At 33.7% G+C, this 16,403-nt stretch overlaps 3 protein-coding genes across 4 annotated transcripts; 1 reads left to right on the top strand and 2 right to left on the bottom strand.

The window, feature by feature from the left end:
* Nucleotides 1-430: 430 nt before the first annotated feature.
* LOC110637990 (lysine-rich arabinogalactan protein 18) lies at nt 431-2,227 on the bottom strand. The gene is made up of 2 exons (XM_021788378.2): nt 1,511-2,227; nt 431-829 (listed from the first exon to the last, which is right to left on the bottom strand). Exons 1-2 carry the CDS (start codon nt 2,147-2,149, stop codon nt 746-748), a joined length of 723 nt encoding a protein of 240 aa, XP_021644070.2. The 5' UTR covers nt 2,150-2,227; the 3' UTR covers nt 431-745.
* Nucleotides 2,228-9,150: 6,923 nt separating this feature from the next.
* On the top strand, nt 9,151-11,425 carry LOC110637989 (uncharacterized). Of its 2 annotated transcripts, none has more exons than XM_058154449.1 (2): nt 9,151-11,032; nt 11,110-11,425. In XM_058154449.1, the coding sequence occupies exons 1-2, from the start codon at nt 9,262-9,264 to the stop codon at nt 11,214-11,216; spliced, it is 1,878 nt and encodes a 625-aa protein (XP_058010432.1). In that variant the 5' UTR covers nt 9,151-9,261; the 3' UTR covers nt 11,217-11,425. The 2 variants fall into 2 exon arrangements, with proteins under 2 accessions (XP_058010432.1, XP_058010433.1); XM_058154450.1 differs by having other exon boundaries at nt 9,152-11,013.
* A 2,424-nt stretch (nt 11,426-13,849) lies between these two features.
* LOC110637991 (probable esterase KAI2) lies at nt 13,850-15,680 on the bottom strand. The gene is made up of 2 exons (XM_021788379.2): nt 15,088-15,680; nt 13,850-14,553 (listed from the first exon to the last, which is right to left on the bottom strand). The coding sequence occupies exons 1-2, from the start codon at nt 15,453-15,455 to the stop codon at nt 14,109-14,111; spliced, it is 813 nt and encodes a 270-aa protein (XP_021644071.1). The 5' UTR covers nt 15,456-15,680; the 3' UTR covers nt 13,850-14,108.
* Between the last annotated feature and the right edge of the window lie 723 nt (nt 15,681-16,403).

Here is a 16,403-nt window from a genome sequence, read left to right as displayed (position 1 = left end):
CTCAGCCAGTAGTGTTGACCACAGTGTCATTGGATTACAGATTTCTATAAATTTCAAGAAGTTTTTATCCACGTGGCAAAAAATAAATAGACTTATAATTTTCAAAGGTCATTCAAGACTTAATTTGAATTCATTTCTTGCAAAATCTCATTAATTTTGATTAGATTTATTTTAAGTTTAAAATCATTTCTTATGTAAATTCAATAGTATTTTGCATTCTATAAAAATCATAAATTTCAAACGCGATGTGTTGAATAAAAATTTCTTTGTGGTTGCTTTTCTTTTATGAGTGGTGGGAAAAATAGTACACTTATTCATAATTGTGAAACAATCAAGGAATAAAGACAACCTGAGGAAGAAGAAAGCGAAACGCGTAAAGATAAGAGGTTGTCAAGAAAAGAAAGATCAAAGCAAAAAAGCAAACACAAGAGAAAGAGAAGGGTCCTATTGGAAGGATCCAAAATGACGGTGAATAGAGAACTTCAAAAATACAGAGTTTCCCCCACAAATCTCTCTCAAAGAATACTGAATACAAAAGCAAATGTGGTAATCCCCAGGCAGAAATCACCAAAACCAGTGGCCACTACGATGACAATAATAATTTAACCAAACAATGGTAAAATAAAATAAAAAATATATCAAATGTGTGTCCCGTAATAAATAAGAGAAAATGGGGGCAAACAATTAAAATAATATAACAGGGGAAGCAGCAGCAGCTGCAGTGTCACATGATAAACTTCTCTCTCTAGAAGACCAAAGTGCAGATTGCCCATCCCACTGCCAGCCCTCCAACCATCTTCTGCAGGCTCTTTATCGTCTCTGCTCCGCTCTGCGATTGGTTCAACAAATTCAACATTTCACTTTTCACAAACTAAAAATCAATCGAAATTAAGCTTTATCTAAATTTCTAATTTGTTATTCAGGCCTCAGTAGTAATCTACTCGTACCAAATCAATTAAATTAGGAAAATACTAATCACAGTCATCAGTCTGAACGGTCCAACATGTTTCATAAGCGGAATTCGCATCAGTCATCTTGTGCAATCGTGTAAATGATAGAACTTAGTAGACCCGTGTTCATACTTCATATCATCCAGATCCACTACTGAAAACAGAATTGACTCTGGTTCACAACTCATTACTAGAGCGAGCATCTCACGCGCTGAAATGCCGCGTTCGTCAACCCTCTCGTTAGAAACAAACCAGAACCGGTAATTAAGAAGCACCAAGCTTGCTTCACACTTCTCAGTTACGAAGTAGCACCCACCGACCGTTTAACCTTTCAACAGTGGCTTCACTCGAATCACAATGATCGGCTCATTTAGAAAACTTAGTCAGTTTTCGCTATTGCAAACAGTAGCTATGCGAAGATCTTTTTCTAGTGATGGAGGGAAAAACCAATGGTGGACCGCGGATCTTTTAAAGTTTTAGATCTGGGAGTGCATTGCGCTCCAGTGCATGTTAGACAGTAACCTAAGTCGTAAACAATTAAGAAAGGCACTAGAACGTACCTCATCAGCCACAGAGGGTCCAGGTGAGTTGGCTTCAGCGCTCGGTCCAGGTGCCTCAGTTGGCGGAGCAGGTGGGCTCGACAAGTCAGGACCAGGAGCTGGAGCAATGTGCTTCTTAGGCTTCTTCTTGCTGGTAGTCGGCGCAGGAACCTCTGCCGTTGGTGAAACCACTGGAGCAGGAGGAGCGTTTTCCGGAGGAGAACTTGTTGGTGAAGTCACTGGCGCAGGTGCTGGAGGAGATTTGGCAGGAGATTTAGCTGGTGGAGAGCTCACTGGAACTGGAGCAGGTGGAGAGCTAACCGGAGTGACAGCAGGTGGTGAGCTGACCGGAGTGACAGCAGGTGGTGAGCTAACCGGAGTGACGGCAGGTGGTGGCGTAGCCAATGGAGTCTGAACCGGAGCTGGCACAGTCTGTTTAGACGGAGAAGCAGCGGGTGGTGAAGATACTGGAGCAGGCGATTTAGGTTTTGCAGGAGCCTTAGCTGGTGCGGTCACGGGCGCTGCAGGAGTTACCGGAGTAGCCACAGGGGCTGCCGGAGTCACCGGAGTAGCAGTAGGAGCCGACGTCGGAGCTTGGCCACCGACACTAGCGACGATAACGCACATTAATGCCACAGTAAACACGCTTTTGCGATCCATTTTCAGAGAGAGAACAAGAAAGAAGAAACTAAGGGAGTGCGAATCGAAAAGCAACACCCACCACCACTGACAAGAACGTATATTTAAAAGCCCCTTTTTTAGTTTTAAAAAAAGAGTAACGGACAAGTTTAGATTGATCGAGATGGTTTAAAAAGAAGGGACCCACCACACTAATAGCCGTTTGATTAACTCATAAACAGACGGACCAAAACAAATGGACCCCACGTAAAATGGCATCGAACACGTAGAAGCTTAGTAACGTGGCGCTCGACACAGTATGGAGGGGGCCCACATATGGTCCCTTAAGTGCATGTGATTAAGAAGTAATTTGGTTAGAGAAGACACGTTAGTAATCTGCTTTGGCCGTGGCTTTATTACACACAATGGCGTCAAAAGGATTCCCTCTGATGGGTGTGGTGTTTTTTGGCTCAAGGAGAATTGATACAGCTGTGATGATTTTTGGTGGGGACGATGCCATTTTCACAAACCAATAATGGAAGGCCATGTGGGTAATTGACAATAATTGTAGTGGAAGTATGGTAACTTTAGTTGGATTTTGGCTCCACCGTCATAAAAATGGGGCCTCCTGGAAAGCTGTCTCGATAAGCGTGCCAGTACTTACCCATTTTTTTTGTTTTTATTTATTTATTTTCTTTTATTTGGTTTATGATTGAAAACTTTATTATGGAGAAAGAAAATAGAAAAACGAATAAGAATGGAAATTTATTTTTATTTAGATATTAAAAAAAAATAAGAGACAAAAAAATAATTTTTTAAATAATAAAATATCTCTTTAATCCTTTTTATTTAAAATTAAAATAAATCATTATACGATAAAAAAAGTAGTTTTATTTATTTTTCTCTTAATTTCTCTTCAAATTGGCTAGATCCAAGGGAGGCAGTTTCGTCGGTGATCATTGAAACTGATTCTCTATACTGCATTCGCTGGTAGACAATTCTCATCATGAGCCAAGATGGGAGATTCAAGCTTCTTTTAGCGCAATCAGCTTTCTTTTTCTTTAGTTAGTTAGAGGGAAGGCTATTAGAGTAGCAGATAGTTTAAGAGGCGATCTTCCCCGTAATTGGATTGTTCTGGTTCCTCAGGATCTTAGATCCTGTTTGCATTTTTTATGCCTTTGGGACTGTTTGATGCAATGGTTGTTGCAGTTAAAAAAATAATTAAGAGAAAATGAATTTTATTTTATTTACTTTTTATTTTTTTTTGAGAATTTTATTTTATTAATTATTAATAATTAATTTTTTATAAATAATTAAAATAAATATATTTAATAAAAATAATTATTAAATATAAAAATAATAATACTAATTTATTGATTATAATCAATACACTTTCTCAACCCATAAAAGAAAGTTACGAGAGCTTTTATGGCTAGGAACAGCCAACAAGCAGGGGTCAGGGAGAGGTCTCTCTCACTGCAAATTAGGCTCTAGAGAGTGCTCCCAGATGTTTGTATTTTTCAGATATATCACGGACGTCAACTTTCAGGTTGTGGGGATGACCCAGTTTTGAACTGAGACAACTCCTGCTTTGAATCTTATCGCCTTTCAGATCTGAGGAACAATAATTAATTTCTTGCAAGAGATTATAGCTTCATTTGGTTCACTTTGTTTAAAAAGAAGTTTCAACAATTTGGCAATTACAAGGTTACACTCCACTTTAATTCCATTGATATGTAGTGGTGATCAATTTTAATTTAATCAATAAAGAATCAATATTTTTTTAGTAAAATCAGTTTTAAATTATATTTATTATATATTAATTATAAAATTTTAAATAATTACATAATTTTTTTTAAATATTATCGTAAATAATATTTAAAAAAAAATAGATAAGTTAAAATGAAATTCCAAATAGAGGGTAGTGTGTCCTCCATGTAGGAGTTGTTGGGAAGCAATTGCATAATTATATGATTTAAATGGGTCCAATTCCAAGGCTCCAACTCAATTTTCATGTGAGTAACAACCAGTGTCAGGCCACTTTGAATGCCAACAAATAAGATATTCCCAAAAATTTATCCTATTTGAATGCCAACTTGTTCCTGTCTTAAATCTACTTAACACTCTGTATGTTTCCTTATTTAAAAAAAAAATCCATAATTTATCTTTAAATTAAATAAGATTGAATATCTGATATATCTTTTCTTTTGATATGCTTTGCATTAGGTGGGTAACCATTTTTTTTTAATTGCAATTGCTTGATGGTTTATTTATTTATAATCTTCACCATTGATTAAGGTTGAAGCTTGTGAAATTTGGGCTGAGTTGAAGCTTATGGGTCAAATAATATTGGGCTGAAGCCTGGCCCAATTTTGGCCCTAGTCTCAATGGTTTATAAATTCTAAAAATTAGGATAATTTTACCGTTAATGCACGAACTTTATTTTGTATTTCGCTTCTATCCTTTAACTTCAATTTATTATTAAAAAATTCTTAAATTTTAATTTTATTTCACAGCAAAATATTCCTAACCTAAAATAGTAGGTTTTCAGTTAAAAAAAAAAAATCATCATAAGTTACAATATGACATCTACAAATGTAATTTCATCACTTTTCGATGAATGATAAATTTTTCTTCTTTTAAGAGCAAATCATTATGATGGTATTAATGTTTTTGTGATAAGTTCAGATAATGGTTAAAATGTCAGGTGTTTTTAAGTATGAGAGGAAATGAAGTAAAAAGACAATTTCTTTTTTTTTTTTTAAATTCGAATACCTATAGCATGTGAGAGGGATTCATCTGAAACAAAATTAAAATTCAAGAATTTTTTAGTAATAAATTAAAATGAAAACACAAAAGTAAAACGAAGCTAAAGATAAGTTATAAAAATTATTCGTAAAAATTATACTTATATTAAAAGAGACAACACTTTTACTATTTTTAAGAAAAATATAAAAAAAAGAAAATAAAAAGATTATTTTACCATCCATTTTTAAACTGCCAAGTTACATTTCTTTTATCTCTTATTTTTTCTTATCCTAAATATTATTAATTTACTTATTCATTCATAAAGACCATTTTCTGCCTACTATTATATAAAAGGACCATTTTCCAAGTTCTTTATAGAAGCTACTAAATCCAAGCTCAATATTTACATTTACAGGAAGAGCCAAGCCCAAGAGGCCAGACTTGAAACCCATGGTGAAATCTTCACTTTCCCATAATGAAAATAGGATAATTTATAATTAAGTCCTTAAAACATAATTACATTTATATATTAAATTTTAATTTATTTTTAATAATAATTTAATTTTTAAATTTAAATTCTAATTAATAAATTATTCCATGTTAACTGCTTTAATTTGAAACATTTTTTTTTGTCCAAAGTTATATTGTATTTTTTTTTTTAAATTTGATATATCCACCATTATATATATATAGCATATTGGTTTTTTGGCATGTACACATGTCAAGATGTGAACTATGTATAAACTATGTGTTGCTTATGATCACAATGACACATTAAAAGAGTGCGCTTTAATAATTATTAAACTAAGTTCCAATTAACTTCCAATAGTTTAAAATATGGGACTAATCATGCTTTTGATGTAGTTATAGAGATTGCATATAGTGGCTGTATCACCCTTAATTTTTTTTAAAAAAATACTTATTTTATGTGTAAATATTAATATTTTATTTGATTAAAATTTTAAGAATTTATTTGAAGTTTTTTGAAATTTTATAAATTGAATTTGATTTTTCAAAGTCGATAAACTTTGTTAATTTTTAAAAACTAATTTAAAGATCACGTGACAAAAGTAAAAATATATTTGGATTCTAAAAATTTTTCTAAGATTTTTGAAATTTTTTCCAAAATTTTGAGCCTCGTTTTTTATCACAGGATAGAGTAAAAATTTAATTTTGGGTTTCCAGAATAGGATAGTCCGAATTGAACCGAACCAGACAGAGTCGGATTGGTCGAATTGGATCTCCCTTTTTCTCCTCCTTTCTCCCGCTTCGCGTCTCCTCTTCCTCACTTCCCTTCACAATTTCTCTCTCCTCTCTACTCCTTACAACCGACCGTCGCCACCCAGCCCTCCCCCATACGCCAGTGCACCACCTTCACCCTTCTCCGTCGTTGGTTGCCACTTGAAACGCTGGAAAAACGCCCCCAAAAGTCCTTATGGGCGCAGTGCGACACCCAACTTTTCCGGCCAAAATCCAGTCAATCCAGTCAACCAATCGGATCAAGTTTTATTTCAAACACCTTCTACTCATCGAAAACTTTCCATAGACACCAAAAACACTAATTTTCATCAAGTAGATTGTTTAATTTTTGCTCGATAAGTTTTAGCCCATTTTAACTTTTGGGCTAAATTTCTCTCAAGTTGAAAATCCTACGGGAAATCAGAGAGTACCGGCATGCTCTACATGACGAGAGCTTCGCGAGGATATAAATTTCAAAATTTTCTGACACCAAAATTTTGGTGGATTTTACTGTGATTTTTTGAGCTTTAAATGAGCTTAATTAATTCTGTAAATAATTTTTTCTAACTCTTGGTGCTGTGGGCTTCACGTAGATACTTTCGTTTCTTGAAAATTCGACAGTTGTTTGAGTTTGCAATTTCAGGCCAGACAAACAAGCTGCCAGAAATATTTCAGAACCGAATCGAGGTTATAGGCTACTTTATCATTTTCAAGTGCTCTGGACGCGTCCCAAGTGTCGGAATTGGAGTAGGTAAACCCGAACCCTAAGTTTTTTTAATTACCTAGTGCCTGAATTATATTAAAAATACATAAAATATTTGTGATAGGTCAGAAAATTATAATTCCTTTTGCATTAGTTTGATAACATTGCTAAGGACTGCGAGGCAAAATTTTAAAATTTTTAGAGCTCGTTTGGATAATTTTTGCAAAAGAGTTAGTTTCAGGGACTAAAATGTAATGTTCTCAATTGTGAGCATTTATTGTTTTGGAGAGGACAGGAGGGGCCATATGACGTGGATATGACATTGATGTGGGATGTGTGACTTAGAAGTGTTACTTGGATTAATTTACAGGGTTAGATAGGTCCTAGGTATGGGAGAAACTCTGTCGGATTTTCAGCAAAATCTTAGGGCTGTCTTTTGATTCTCCACAGCTTTGTTTCAAGTTGTTTATTGATAAATTTTAATATATTATTTAGGTGAGCCAGAATAGTCTTATTCCTCCGCCCAGCCACCGCAGTGACATTTAAAGTGTTATGAGTAGATATTTATTTTATTTATAATTTCAATACTATTATATTTCTAGCATGCTCATGTATCACTTATACTTATATTTATGTAGTTAAATAGTAGACATACCCTGTTTTACATTTATACTTGAAGATATTACTTTGGTTGCTGTATTTTGATAATTTGGAGTTATGTGTATGAGTTGGTGTGTATGTGGTGTATATAGATATGGGTAGGACGGGTAGAGAGCCAGACTCGCTAGGACTCGATCCTTATTATGGATAAGTTGGGGTAGGCACGACTTTGAGTTGATCTCGCTGGCCCCCGTATTTGGATAATAAGAGAAAGTCCAGCTTTGAGTTGATCTTATTGACAGATATTAGAACTAAGAGAGCTGGGTAGGGAGATCAGCTCCCTATATATGTATGTGTGATTATGGATTTGACACAGGTGCAAGCGTACTCCAGATTATCTTTGATGTGACATGACTTAGTTTATATAACTTGTATGAAGATGATGCATTTCATTTCTAAAAATGCATTAGAATTAAATAGTTATAGAAATTATATATAAAATAAATATTTACTCTCTGAGTCGAACACTCACTCCTGTTCACTATTTTTTCAAGTTACAAGATAGTTTTTTCTTTGTGTTTAACCTACTTTCATTCTTCGCAGGTCTACTTGTTATTATTTTTATATTTTATACTATCAAAATATAAATTCTAGTTCTCCGCATGTGTAGAAACATATCATTTAATTTGGGACTATAATATTTATTAATTTGGGATTGAAATTTATAAACTTTATACATGTGTAATCGCGTGGTTGGATACCTATGATGGATGAGAGAGCTGAGCTCCCATTGATTTTATTTTGGACTGTGGATGATTGATGGATGAGCTGAGCTCCCCAATTGGATTGTTTTGATATTATAGGTCAGGTGAGCTGTAAACTCTCCGTTGGATGGTCTATTTTATAGTCGGACTATGTTCAGTTGTTTTCTTGAAATTGGGCTCAATATGGGCTTAATGATGGGTTAGAGTTTAGTTTGACTTATTACGGATTTCGGGGGTATTATGCTGATCTAAATCCTAATGCCGATCCGGCCCATAATTTGAGTAATGACAATGGCCGTATTTTCTTGAGACCAACACACTTTGTACTTGAAAAATCATATATTTTGGGATTTCTACTTAGCTTTTAGTTGTAAACAAACCGAAAAGTGGCTTTAATCTTCATATTCCAGTGAAATTGTTAATATATATATATACACACACAGAGAGTTGGTGTACATTTCAATACAAGGCTATTTGATTGGCTTCATATGGAGGGGACCAACGACGATAACTAATAAAGTTTCTTAGCTCTGAAGGTATCTAAGAAATGGAGAGCATCACGACTGGTTTGTACATAATTCTATATCCTATAGCTCTGCAATTCAAATTCCATACCATATGCAAGTTCTTGAACTTTGTGCTTTTCATGGGTTCTTCACCTTAGTGCTCATGAGTTGATAATGTGCATTGTCCCATAAAAGGATTGTGGTCCATCAACTATTTTTAGCCCAATTGACTTTGCTTGCATTGGAATGTTCCTCTGAAAGAACTGGTATTTGAAATCACAATTTTCTAAGTAATTTTTAATTCCAACTGGATCTCAATTAGCATTTATGCTAAAAATCTTTCAGTCTACCCCAGCAGTGGCTATGATTTAGCACAGTTATTTTGTTTGTTTCTTTATTCATTAGCAGCTGCTGCTGGTCACTTTATTTTTTTATAAAAATTTATATTAACTATCAACATAGTCTTATACTAGTGGTCTGTGACAGTCACTCCAGTGCTAGAGAATTTAAACCAACCTTGGCATCTTTGGTTGCCCATTATCATTCCAAAACCTTAATTAGATTAGAGTACCAACTCCATTTTTGGGACCTTGAATGGATTCAGAACACCAAAATAATTCACTCAAGTGCTCGTCATCACAGATGCTCACGGACCCAATATGCACCAACCCTTTTTGCTTCTTTTGCACCATGAATGAGCCAGACCCACCTCTCAGAAAAACCAAAATGGCTCAGTGTTTCAAAGAAATGCCTCTCAGAGATGACCAAGAACATGTCTTGGTCTTAAGTGGGCTCTGGAACATTGCCATGACTCAACCTGACGACCCTGAATTCCCATCTCTTGGCATCTTTGAGTGCATGAAGAAACTGATATACAGAGGCATCAAAGATAAAGAATGGCTTCTTAGAGACCAAAATATCTATATTCCCTACTATGCAGCTCATATCATTGGTTCCTACACAATGAACAAGGCTGAATTTGCAGAGAAAGCGGTTAACTCAGGCGCGGTTTTGCCCCTGATGGAGCTTCTTAGAGGAAAGATCACATGGGTAGAGCAAAGAGTTGCAGTCCGAGCACTAGGTCACCTGGCTAGCCATGAAAGGACCTTTGAAGCCATTGCTGATCATGAAGACGAGATCGTAGAATTGGCCAAAGAGTTAGCTTGCAATTGCCTTAAAACAATCTATAAAAAATTTCTTGGTGTAAAGGATATCAAGAGACTCGAGTACCACCGTGACCTGCTCACAAGAGGACTTGGAGGGATAGAGTTAGAGAACAGAAAGGCAGAGGAATGGGCTAGCCAGTTACAGTGCTGGTCTCTGTATCTCTTAAACTGCTTTGCATGTAAAGAAAGATCTCTTAGTCTCATCTGCAAGAAACACTTCTTGAAGGATCTGTGTGGCATGTGGGGTGGCTTAGGGAATCGAACATCACCTGGTGGGATTGGACTCATAAGAAGTTTATGCAACACCAAAACTGGAAGAGAAAGTATAGCAAATTTAGAAGAAGTGAAAATGAGTCTCTGCAACACTTCAAGATCTTCTGATGATTGGCAGTACATGGCTATAGATTCTCTTATCTTACTGCTCAATGACATAGATACCAGATATAAAGTCCTCGACATCGCCGCTTCATTTCTGGTTGACTTGGTAGAGCTAAGAAGCTTAAATGAAAGAACCAAAATTGGAGAAGCAATCGCGCAGACACTTTTACAAGATTACCATAAGATCAAATATGGGGGATTGAGTTTGAAGAGCCAAAGTGCAGAGGAAGCATTAAAGGAGACATGGGAATTGAAGGTAGAAAGAAGAAAGAGAGAGGAGCTAATTTCTGAACAGGAATTGAAAGTGAGAAAAGATTTTGTCCGCACATTAAAACAAGAAGGGAACAATTTGTTCTGGTCTGGCTACATTGAAAATGCTGTCATCAAGTACACGAAAGCTATGGATTTGTGCCCACTAAAGATGAGAAAAGAGAGGATAGTTCTTTATAGTAACAGAGCTCAGTGTTACTTGTTGCTTAAAAAACCAGAAGAAGCCATTAGTGACGCCACTAGAGCTTTGAGCCTATCGAGTGCCGAAAGTCCTCACAGTAAGAGCCTATGGAGAAGATCACAAGCTTACGACATGAAAGGGATGGCTAAGGAGAGTTTGATGGATTGTTTAACGTTCATCAATGGTCACACGATGTCTGAACAAGCCAAGCATGTTAAGATCCCATACTACGCAGCTCACATGATCAACAAGCAAATGAATGCCACGTGGCTTTTCGCAGGTGTGAAGTCAAAAAACAAATTTGAAGAAAAAGTAGACAAATCCAATGGAGAGGACAAAATGACGACAATGGTGATCAAAGGCATTCTTGGTTGGTCTATGCATATTTAACACCCGCATTTTCATTCATTTATTTATTCACATTTACTTGCTTTTGCTTTTTGGCAGGCATGCCCACTATTCTAGAAGAATCACTGGGCGGAAAGAGGTGGGGGAGAAGCAAGCAAGCAAGACAGGGCGAAACGCAGGAGAGAAGCTGGAGGTATCACTTCTGATTTGGCACGTGTGAAAATGAGATGAGAATTGAGAACGGAGCATCAGGAGACCATACTTGATGATAATCTACGATTAATGTATAATTTTCCAGAGTTAATTAAGGATTTAAAGTCTAAGATTGTTCCCTCTTAAGCATGATTTAGCTGATTAGCTGGGTTACAGTTTATGACCCGTAATCTAATGAGGATCAAAAGATTATAATACCTAATCTAGATTTTACATGTATCACATCGTACCAAACTCACTAATAGAGGGCATTATCAATAAATTAATGTTAAAATCCAGCAATTTACATAAAGTAATATTTACAGTAGGTGTTTTCCAGACTATTTAGAAGATAAGAGAAATCTCACATCACATACAAATACGCACGGCTATTGCTTCCAGCTGGTCCATATGAGAATTGTCCCAATACCAGCAGAACCGACTAGTCCTGTTTAGCGTTGTTGTCGATAAAATCACTTTTTTATATATATTAATTAAAGAATATTAAAAAAAAATTTAAAATTAAATTTAATAAATTTTAATTATTAAAATATTAAAATAATAAAATTATTTTTTTAAAATTATTTTTTTAGTAACATTTAAAATATATTTTTATTTAGAAAAGTAATTTTAGACCTCTAAACCTAATGTCAAAGCACTAAAATTATACCTGAAACAAATCCCAAAAAAACCCATAGTGTAAGCCCCAATAGTTTGTATAGTTCCCCACCCAAAAAAACCTGAAACAAACAATATATATATTAAAAAAAAGAAAAAATGCAATAGTTTACATAGAACACAAAAATGCTTTTTTTTTTTTATTTATCTAAAAATAGTAATATTCATTAAAATGAGAGCAGCTGTACAAAGGTTAGAGCCCAATTTACAAAGGCTTAAAAAACAAGCCTGATCAACAGGCACATACAGATGAAGATCAAACCCAGATATTAATTTTGCCCAAACTCAAAACAAGGATCTTATGAACCCAGCACATCGAAAGGCTCAAAGCCCAATTCCAAAAAACCTTTGCCAGGCAAGAAGAACCCGAATCACATAGCAGAGGTGCCGCGGACCGACATCTCTAATATACTGACATCGGGGATTTACTAGCCGAGCGAATCGCAGGAGACGCGCAAGTCTTAGCTGGATCAGCGAGTCCTCAATAATGCTTGATATACACAAAAGGAAAAACATGTAAGTTGTAACAAAGAATTAGACACTAATTAGCATAGCATCATTGATGTATCGGTTAAGGGACTGTTTGATATTATCATTAAAATTGTTATTAAAAAAAATATATTTTTTTAAATATATAAATTAAAAAGTATTAAAATTTGATTTAAAATTAAGTTTAATAATATTATTATCATAAAAATTTTAAAATAATAAAAAAAATTTTAATAATTTTTTATTAATATTAAAAAAAAACGCTGTTTTATTTTATAACCTCAGGGTCTAACTTTAATTGGTTTAAACAATATTTAACACTTGTCATTGTTGCAATCACACAATTAGAAGGCTCAAGAAAAATTAATGATAAAAATTAAAGATAAATTATTAAATACACTCGATATTTTTATATTATTTTTTATAATTATATAAATTTTTTTTATAAAAAAAATATTATTTTTTAATATTTTTAATATATCCAATAAGTAGTCATGATAAAATAGATATATTTGCGAACATTGCAACCATCCACCGACACGTTAACGGTGACACCCATTGCAGTGGCAACAGCCCGGCCCTTTTCCACCACTGATTGCCATTGGTGATGTTCTTATAATTGTTATCACCATAAATGTCCTCCAAAAATGAATTATAATTAATAAAAAAAAAATCAAAAGAATAGATGTTGCAAAAAGAACTTGTCCAATTCTGAAGTTAATGCAAGTTCTTTTTCAAAAGCATACCAAAATGATAATTAATTTATATTTAAAAAGTAATCAATTGAATTTTACCATTCACAAATTTGGATCAAAGGCATACCAAGAAAAAGGAGATGACGGGCATTGTGAAATTTGAAGAGTTTAGTTTAAGAGATTCTATTAGAAATTAAACCAAGTTCAAAGCCCAAGTACTATAATTTTCATTAAGATTTCATTTAATTTCTTTTTAATATTTATTTTTGACCCCTAAAATTAAAATTTTAATTCCGTCCTTGATTCAACTCTTAATAAATTTTTTACATATATATATATATATTATTATTCACTAATTAAAAAATAAATATTAAATCAAAATATATTATTCAATCAAAATAAAAAAAAAATAAAAAAATAAGATAAGATTATTCACATTTTTCTTTTATATATATATACACATTTAATTTGGATTCATTTGGATTAAATTTTTACTATGTTAAAACTAAATTTTAAATCGAAAATTTAATTTATAATTATTTTCAAATCATAATCAATCTTTAAATATTTAAAATCATTAATTTTAATTTAAATTCATTCTACTAGTAAGATATCTATAAAAATCTCCTGATTCAAACTCAAACTTAGCTAATATTTTCAATATTAAATTTATTAATTATAAAAAAGACTATAACTCAATAGAATTAGAATTTAAAATCATTAAAAAAATATAAAATCTCGAGTATGAATCTAATTAAATAATTATAAAAAAATAACAATAAAAATACACCACCTTACATATCACATTTTATTATAAAGTCTTTAAAAAGACAAACACAGGCCACCTTACCATCAAGCCATGACAATTTTTCAAGACAAATACAGGGGACCTTACGATCAAGGCATATCCATTTGCCAACTTCCTTTCCAGGAAACTAATTAACGATCAAAGTAGTTCCATCAACAAGAAATTAAAAACCTAAGCAAACACAAAAATCCATTATAACAAAGACATGAAGAGTACATATATATAAAAGATTTTAATTAGGCAGCAATATCAGAACGAATATGCCTAAGAAGCACTGGAATCACAACGTCCGGCGAGCTCAGTTGAGGCAAATGACCATCTGATGGCATGACTTCAACGATCGACTCACCGCTAATGTGTTGATGCAAGTATTCAGACACAACCACTGGTACAGCCAAGTCCTTCATGCTTTGCAAGATGCGACAAGGCACAGTGACCAAATGTAAAATTTGTCTCATGTCACTTTGGAATATGTTTTGTGCTACACTTAGGGCTATGTCTGGCCTCATGTTGAAGAGGGTGCGGCTAAATTCTTGAACTGCCACCGAGTCCATGTCTCCACCCACGGCTAGGGGGGCGAACCCTGAGCACCATGCCTTGTAATTGGATTGCATTGCTTCAAATAGTTGGTTTAGATCGTCTTGCTCAAATCCTCCATAGTAGTCCACATCATTCAAATACCTATGCAAGTGATAGAACAGGGTAGGTTTTAAGTTTAACACAATCACCAAAAGATTTTACTTAAGTTTTATTTAAGTTATAATGTCATTATTCTAATGAACCCACGTGAAACAAGCCAATTACGAAAGAAACAAATGCAAAGATACCGAGTGGAGGGTGGCTGGCTGATAATCCACAAATGCAAAGATCCAAATAAGCAAAGATCCAAGTAATACTATTATAAAATCATATTAAACAATGAATAGCAAGTTTCAACAGGCATCTTTAAGCATAAAATTAATTAATCTCTAATTAAAAAATAATATAATTCTAAGTACCCACCACAAACTTAGCCATGATGTATCAATTTTAATATAAAAGTCAATAATCAACTTCTATTTTAGCCACTTCGAAAAGTTCGCCATGATTTTTTTTTTTTTCACAAAGTTTTATGCTTGTCCTACTCTATGCACATTGCAGCAACACAATTGGGTGGTAAAACTCAACCATGATTTTGTATAGAAACAAATCATTGGGCTAAAAATGAAGATTTACCTTGGAGAAGCAGAGATCATAACGATTTTAGAGAAGAGATCTGGGCGGCTAAGGGAGGCAATAGCGCCAATCATACCAGAAACAGAGTGGCCAACTAAAATACAAGATTCGACTTGAAATTCCTCCAAAATGGCAAGCAAATCATAAGCATAGCCTTCGAGACTGGAATATCTATCAAAATCGAAGTAATCAGGATTTGTAGTACCAGCACCCATATTATCATACAAAATAACTTTGAAATCGTCAAGAAGATGAGGGACAAGGTGCTTCCAAACAGATTGATCGGTGCCAAATCCATGAGCCAGAACTAGCACCTGCTCTCCTGTGCCCAGGACCTTCACATTATGAGCTTCTTCTACTATACCCATGTCCTTTTTTTGGCCTCTTTCTTCGGCTCTGGTTTGGAAGAAAGGTCGTGGGTTGGCAAGTCACCGGGTGCGAAGTTTGGACCTTTTTTTATACGTGTGAACATGGATAGGTGCCGACTGGGGATAACAGGGGCCGCATGTGATTGATATTTTCTTGATAAGATTATTGGGTTTTGATTTTCTATATGCCGATATTGGATAGTTTTGTGTCTTCGTTTGCCGTTGTACCTGCATTGACGGTGTTGATTCGTGATCGTGCTAATGTGATGCAGTAGTTGCAAACAGTATTCACATGGAACTTACTTCGAAGTATCCAATTATCAAGCACTTTTTCTACCATTGTCAACTCTGACGTCAACTTATAAAAGAAAGTAATTTTTTTTTTATTTATATTTATCGGCTTTTAGTGTTGTTGGCGTGAATCTCGATTAGGGCAAAATTTACAATAAATTGGGACCATGTGATTTCTCGCTCACATAAATATGGGATTTGTTTTTCATAATTTATAAAAAAATAAATAAAAAAAGTTTAAATTTAATACTCATAGTGTATTAAATAATTTTTTCTCATTTTATTATTTAAAAAAATGATTCATGCTTTAAAGAATAATTAAAATTTTATTTTTATAAGAGTGCTCTGAAAATATAAATTCCCTTGGAAATAAATTTTAAAAAAGACTCGATTTATTTTGCATATATAGAGTATATATTTTAGGATAAATTTGCATAGAATAATTTATTTATGGAGAAAAATATTTTTAGTGAAATAATCTATTTCTTGATATTTAGTTATAATATAAAAAAATTAATTAAAAATTTTAACATTTAGAGCATATTAAATTAAAAAAATATTAAAATTTTCTCAATATATAACATTAAAAAAATATTTTTATTTATTGTTAAAAATAAAAAAAAACATAAATATTTATTAATTAATTTTAATGTGTTG

This window comes from Hevea brasiliensis, chromosome 10, assembly GCF_030052815.1.
Source record: "Hevea brasiliensis isolate MT/VB/25A 57/8 chromosome 10, ASM3005281v1, whole genome shotgun sequence".
NCBI classification, from domain to species: Eukaryota; Viridiplantae; Streptophyta; class Magnoliopsida; order Malpighiales; family Euphorbiaceae; genus Hevea; species Hevea brasiliensis.
This window is presented reverse-complemented; position numbering and strand designations above follow the sequence as displayed.

Bases quoted from the DNA above. Each gene is read 5' to 3' on its own strand.
- LOC110637990 (XM_021788378.2), bottom strand. From the start codon at position 2,149: ATGGATCGCAAAAGCGTGTTTACTGTGGCATTAATGTGCGTTATCGTC. The intron at 830-1,510 runs GTACGTTCTAGT...AACCAATCGCAG, and splicing joins GACCCTCTGTGGCTGATGAG to AGCGGAGCAGAGACGATAAA.
- LOC110637989 (XM_058154449.1), top strand. From the start codon at position 9,262: ATGGATTCAGAACACCAAAATAATTCACTCAAGTGCTCGTCATCACAG. The intron at 11,033-11,109 runs GTTGGTCTATGC...GCTTTTTGGCAG, and splicing joins GGTGATCAAAGGCATTCTTG to GCATGCCCACTATTCTAGAA.
- LOC110637991 (XM_021788379.2), bottom strand. From the start codon at position 15,455: ATGGGTATAGTAGAAGAAGCTCATAATGTGAAGGTCCTGGGCACAGGA. The intron at 14,554-15,087 runs GTAAATCTTCAT...TCACTTGCATAG, and splicing joins ATGATCTCTGCTTCTCCAAG to GTATTTGAATGATGTGGACT.